Source organism: Electrophorus electricus, chromosome 17, assembly GCF_013358815.1.
Source record: "Electrophorus electricus isolate fEleEle1 chromosome 17, fEleEle1.pri, whole genome shotgun sequence".
Classification (NCBI taxonomy): Eukaryota; Metazoa; Chordata; class Actinopteri; order Gymnotiformes; family Gymnotidae; genus Electrophorus; species Electrophorus electricus.
Window position 1 is genome coordinate 12,730,789 of NC_049551.1, and position 6,554 is coordinate 12,737,342.

General features: G+C 45.9%; 1 protein-coding gene across 1 annotated transcript in view; it reads right to left on the reverse strand.

Annotated features, from left to right (window-relative positions):
- Positions 1 to 4,428: 4,428 nt before the first annotated feature.
- Positions 4,429 to 6,554, reverse strand: part of foxo1b (forkhead box O1 b) — a 22,308-nt gene continuing 20,182 nt past the window's right edge. The window contains exon 3 of the mRNA XM_027031263.2: positions 4,429 to 6,288. Coding sequence (XP_026887064.2) covers positions 5,059 to 6,288 — 1,230 coding nt within the window. The 3' untranslated portion in view covers positions 4,429 to 5,058. The remainder of the gene's footprint in view (positions 6,289 to 6,554) is intronic.

Below are 6,554 nucleotides of genomic sequence, written 5' to 3' on the forward strand. Positions count from 1 at the left end.
TTATCTAATGGAGAGGCCACATTAGTCAGAGGCAGTGTGTGAGGGTCAGAGGTGGAAAATACTGATTCTGCCGTGATTTTTTTATCAACTGCGGTACACGGTGTGTGAAGATTCCTCCCAGCTGTCTGCGTGTGTGGTTAAAGAGCCATGCTGCACTTCTCAGGCTCCTTGCTACAGAGCTCTGGTGTTTGCCCTTTAAGGCATAACGAAGCTAAAATCATAGGGGCAAGTGCCCCATCGTAACACACATGATCATGTGCACACAGACACACACACACACACACACACACACCATTCATACACCCAAGCTGTACACAGCTAAACGGCCAGTTCCTTAGGTTAAAAAGGTCTGTGCACACTTGAGCAACCAGTCTGCGCAGAATCGAATGAATGTGAAGCAGATTGCGTTTGGTAATCCACAGTTTAAAGGGAGAAAGGAGACACAAGGACTGAGACAGAGATGAGAGACTGAGACAGAGATGAGAGACTGAGACAGAGATGAGATGGAGGAACCAAACTAATAATTAAATACAAGAGAAAGTGTAATGGAGAAATGCATGAAGCAGAAGAACTCTCTGGAGTTCAGGAGAAAACTTTATTCTAGCAGAAAAGAATGCATGTTCTCTAGTCTGGAACACACATTCATGAGTCGGAGGCTGAGTGAGAAAATATGTGCTACTGCAGTAGATAGATTTCAAAATTTGGTTCAGTGAATGTTGAATTATGTACCAGCACCCAGTTACATCCACCCACTTCTGCGGCATGTAGTGCCCTTAGAGAGAGAAGCCGGGTCCTGTCATATCTCGGTGCGTCGTCAGTCTCCGTTTACACAACCTCCATGCTGGTTCTGATCACCATGGTTACTCCACATGCAAAACTCACATTAAAAGTAGACTTTGGCCTCTCGCGACCATGCTCTTTCCATGACACCATTACTAACGACCAACTGCAAGTGTGCCGACAGGGATCCTGCCTGTCGAGATAGCAGAGCTAGATTGGCTCGGGAGCGCAGGGACTGTTTAGTGCATCAGATCGAGAGGAAGTGACTCCCCCCCCCCCATCTTATCAAGGCCATTTAAGGTCTCCAAGGCCTGTGAGGTCACCATCACGCAACATCGCCCTCAGATTCCCTCTGTGGTCTAGCGGCCATAATCATCCTAATGAACACGCATCTTAAATGGGGCGTAATTATTATGTTTTTTACCCTGGCAGCTGAGCAGCTTTCTGCGTTTCTTTTTTCGCTGTCGCGGAGTGTGAAAAAATGACAGACGCTGTAAATATTTCTTCTGGACCTGCACGGACTGGAGTTGGATTTAGCGGCACCAAAAGGGGGTCAGAAAAAGAAAAGTATTGCTCACATCGATGGCACTGCAAGCAGCAAAACCCAAACAGCAGGCTAAATCCCTCAGCGATGCAAGCCGAATCAAAAGCTCATCTTCGTCTGGCTACGGGCGTGCTTGATAAAGGAGGAAAGAAGAAAACAGATTGAAGGGACCAGAAGCATTTAGTCTGCACCTAAAAGCCTCGCAGGGTTTCTTGAGCCCTATCTTAGCGCCGCGCCGTTCAGACGTGTGCGCTGAAACTTCGGCGCGTAAAATAAATGCCAGACAGAAGTGGTTGTGCTTCCTGACCGCCCGCCATAAACACGAAAGAATAATGTGAAAACGCGGAGAGGTGAAAGCAGAAGAGGTGGGGAGAAGGCACCCTGCCGAGCGCACAGAAAGATCGTATCGCGTCAGGGCTCTCTGAACCTTGCCTCTTAAAGGCATGAATCTGCATGGGAAGAAAGGTGAGGTGTGAGGTGTCGCACTCCGCGAGTGTTTGGAGTGCAGTCATTGGTTCGCGGACATGTCACTCATATCGGGGCTCGTGTTGTCAGCTAAGCTGAGCTGGCGCCTGTCAGTGGGTTCCTGTTAACTTGACCTGAATTAATGAAGTTCTGTTCAGCCAGGTAAGAATAGTTTCTGGCCAATACATCCTTTGCACTTTAAATACACTTTGTCTGAGGACTTGGCTGGAACTGCCGCACACACACACACACACACACACACACACACACACACACACACACACACACACACACACTAGTACCTACAAGAGGATTAAAGGTATTAAACCTGTTAAATAGGTGTTACCCTGTCCTATATCCAAAACCTAAAGATATAAAAAGCCTCTGTATGAGTATATCTTTGGATCAGAAACTCCATTAAAGATCATTTACTGCAAGCATAACTTAATATTGAATAATCAGATTTCAGTGTAACTCACACAAAGTTAGCATGCAGCTGTACACAATGCCGTGGAAATGGCTCTCCTGAGAGCAATGATAAGCAACACATGAAATACCTGTGTTGAAAAGAGCATGAAAAACACAAAGAGGGAGAGAGAGACCGAGAAAAGAATCTGGAAGTTTATGACTTTTATTGACCTAAAAACTGAACTGGGCGCTTCCTGTCCTCGCGTGACCTGCCTATCTCTCTCCCTCTCTGCTCAGGTGCTGGTGTGAGTGTATCAGGAGCGTGTGGGCCCAGCCCTGCTGCAAGTCCTATATTAGACACATTCCTCCAGCCCTGCCCCACCACAGAGCATAGAGGCCCTGGTCAGGGGAAGCTGGACCCAGCTGGGAGGCCTCATCCTGGAGCAGAGCACGCCGTTCCTTCAGGGAGAGTTCTGTAGTTTCACCTCACCTCACCTCACCTCATCTCACCTCACACATACCTCTTCATTTTTGTTTCTTTTGCCTGGATATTTCCACAATTATCCTGAATATCAGGTCCTGAGAAGGCATCTTTGGTTTGTACACATGTACGCATGCACGCGCTCACATAAGCACACACTGACACAAATAAATAATGAGACTTACTCTCCCCTTCATGAGATAATTTATGTACACTTATGGCTTCACGTAACATTTGCTAATTTTCTTGGTTAAATTAGAATTCAGCATTGTCTCTTGTTATCATCTAGAGTACTAGCAGGCACTTGTTCAATTGGGTGCCGCTCTATAAAAGAGCAGCTCTGTGTGGGATTTGCATGATACGTGTTTCTTATACACATACTGTGAAAGTTCAGGTAGTAAAGCCATTTACAGTGACATACCAAACAGCAATTACAACAATCAACAGAATACCCTCATAGACAAATTATAAATTCATCATTTAACATTTAAAAATAAAAACACACAAACTTGTAAAAAAATTTAAGTCTGCATGGGCACCGAACATTAATGGATTTATATAAAGACAATAAACACAAAACTATTTACATATGAAAATGAACATTAAGGAGCATCGTGCAATGCCACATAATCTCAGCAGTATTTGCTAAACTCTACCACAGCAATTAGCGAAAACAAAGCAAGTTTAATGTTCAAAAATATAATCAGGAATAAATACATGACAAATCTCCCAGTTTAAAATGTCGAGAGTTCTTTTATAACATACATTTTTAAAATAGATTCTTTGTAAATGAGTTCCATATTTTAAGAGATTACATTACAAAATCTTCATGGTATTTCTTCATTGTTCTGTCAGCCTATTAAGAACTTCAGAGGCACATTGATTTAATGAGTTTGTGTGTGTTTGTTTGTGTATGTGTGTGTGTGTGTGTGTGTGTGTGTGTGTGTATGTGTGTGCGCACCTGAATGAAAAGAGAGGCATCCACTGACATTTTACTGACACTAACGAAGCACAATAATACCACAGAAAACAACATAAAATCACTTTGCTTAAATCGCATTTCTTAACACCATAGCACAGACAATACCAACTACAGATTTTTAAAAAAGAGTGAGAATTCGGGGCTGCTTTTTTCAGCAGTGAAGCCTGAGCGGCACAGAGACTTGAGGCAGAAAAACCCTGCTAGAATCACCTGTAGTTCTGTGGAAACTGCTGGAAATGTTCAGACCTTCACCCTGTCCGGCAGATTTTAGATTTGTTCGGTCTGAAAGCTCTAAAAACGGACAGAAAAGCTCAGAGAGCAAAGGCACACTACTAGTTGCTAAAATATCTCATAATACGCTCACGTGACTGAACCACGTAAAGGAAAGTCCTGACTGAGACGACGTCTCCTGTTCATGACGACGGCAGTGTTGCCCATTTGAACTGTATGTAAAATAGTTGTCGTAAGTGCTAGAAGAATTTTTGATTTTTAAAAGAGAATGAGTAAGTCCATTAAATACATGTTAGTATGAACCAATTACAAGGCGTTTATATACAACAAAAATATACAATGGGCAGTCAAGCCTGTAATATATGAACATGAACCAATGGTACTATATTTTCTACATTATGGGACATTCCAGTTCAGCAGACAAAATTCTGTAACCTATAAACAAAACAAGCAAAAGGAAAATGAACATAAAAAAATGGCCAGATTTTTTTAGAGACCCATTATTATTGTTATTATTATTATTATTATTATTATTATTATTAATAATAATTATAATAATAAAAAAACAGTCTATTTGTCAGTATATGTAAATCAAATCAATCAGATTAAATGTGATGGAGGCACCACCTCATCAGAGGTTTACAGTAATGACAGGTAGTCCAGATCTCAGCTCTGACACTAAAAACATGGTCATCACGTATCCTATTCAAACTGACCGGAGGCAAGTTTTAGGTTTATTTGGAACGGTTAATATGTGCATCTGGGTAGGAGTTGCTGACCTTAGAAAAACCCACCTTGAGTATTAATAATGAGAAAATTCAGGAGAGAGAGAAAGAGAGAGAAACTACAGATGAGAGGAGGACAGAATGATGAAAAGAGAGCGCAGGAATGGAGAAGGTCCTTAGTTAGGCATTTCTAACTCGAGATGAGTGGATCTGCCTTGCAGAGAGAATCGTCCTGTCAGGAGGGTGATGGTGACATCACAGCTGTCCAGACAGGGATCAGCTGTTACCATAAACCTCGCACTGGAGTTGTGCAACGGGGTTCCCTATATGCGCCGTTTAAAAAAAAAAAAAAAACTTCGTACATCACGGTGTAGCTTTGCTCTTCCGTTGCACAGTGTAAAGCACAGTTTGTATATCTCTGTATGTATATATGCGTTTGTGTTTATCCTGACACCCAGCTGTGTGTGGAGGTTTTGACCCCCTGATTGACTCCTGCGTGTGTGAACCCCTGTTGGTTGGCCATGGGGTCAAAGTTGAAGTCCAGTGCATCACCGTCCATTAACGTATCATGGAGCACTGTCTCCATGTCACACTCCAGTCGTTCAATTGACATGTCATCTAGGTCACTAGGCAACCTTTCCAGAGGGCTGTGATGGTGATGGTGGGAGACTGGAGGGTGTCTATGGAAGCCGTTGCCATTGATGCTGCAGTAATTAGGTTGTACTGTAGCCATGGCTCCTCCTCCCAGGTGAGCTACTTGTCCTTGGGACTGGTGAGGGTACAGCTTTATGTTGCCATGGTTACCAGGATGCCCCAGGGGCAAGAGGGCACAGCCGTTCATGCCTATCGTCGTGGATGGTAGCTGAGGGTGCAGCGGCCGGGGGTGTGTGTGTGGGTGACCGTGCGAGTGGGGGTGACCGTGTGTGTGATGGGCAATCCCTTTTCCCGCTTGCCCTAACTGCCCCTGTGCATTATATGTGGGCAGTGCTCTCGCCTCGGCCTGTGGCCCCACTGACTCCAGGTGGGGCAAGATGTCCCCCCGTGGCTCAGAATCAGACGTGAGGAGCTCCTTGAGGAGGCCGGTGGGGCAGTTATACTGCCCCAGGAAGGACCCATAGCCTCCGGGCTTACTGTCTGACAGAGTCTGCATGGCCATGGGGCTCAAGCCACCTATCCCTCCCTGCCACTTATGGAAGTCCTGCTTGGTGTGAGAGGGGGGTCCCAGCCCGGGCGAGCTGTAGGGGGCATAGGGGGAGCTGCCGTGCACCAGCGGCGAGGCCTGAGCCGTGTGGCCCTCCTGGCCAGCCTGCGTGTTGCTCTTAGGTGACAGCAGGTTCAGGTTGTCCAGCAGGTTCTCCATCATGGTGTGTTTGGGTCCGTGGTGACCCAGAGAGCTGGCCACCTCTGACAGGCTGGGCAGGGTGGCGCCCAGCTTGGCGGCAGGCGTCCCCGGGTAGCCCATGTGGATTTCCCCGCCCTCGGCCAGGTCCTCCTCGGGCAGGTAGGGTGAGCGGCGTCCGCTAAGCGTGCTGGCGTCCGAGCTGGCGCGGGTCCGGAACGTGGTCCAGGCCTCAAAGTCATCGTTGCTGTGGGAGTTTGGGCTGCCGAGCCACTTAGAGTACTGGGAGCCCGGGCTGGTAGATCCAGCGTCCAACCCACCCTGCAGACACACCTGCCAAAGCACAGGAAAGAGACCGCATGAAGACCTGGACTCTGAGAGGCGCACCAACATCACTCTACTTCATTGGGTGCGTGAGTGACTGTAAAAGTTGATATCTGTCTGTAAAGAGTCCTTGAGTTCGAGAGCCACTATATAAATGAAAATAATTATAAATCATCATCATCATCATCATCATCATCATCACTCCATACCGGTGAATGTACAAGTTCACGTTTATTACAGTCCGTAAAGCTGTGTCCTCAGAAGCAGATGCTGGA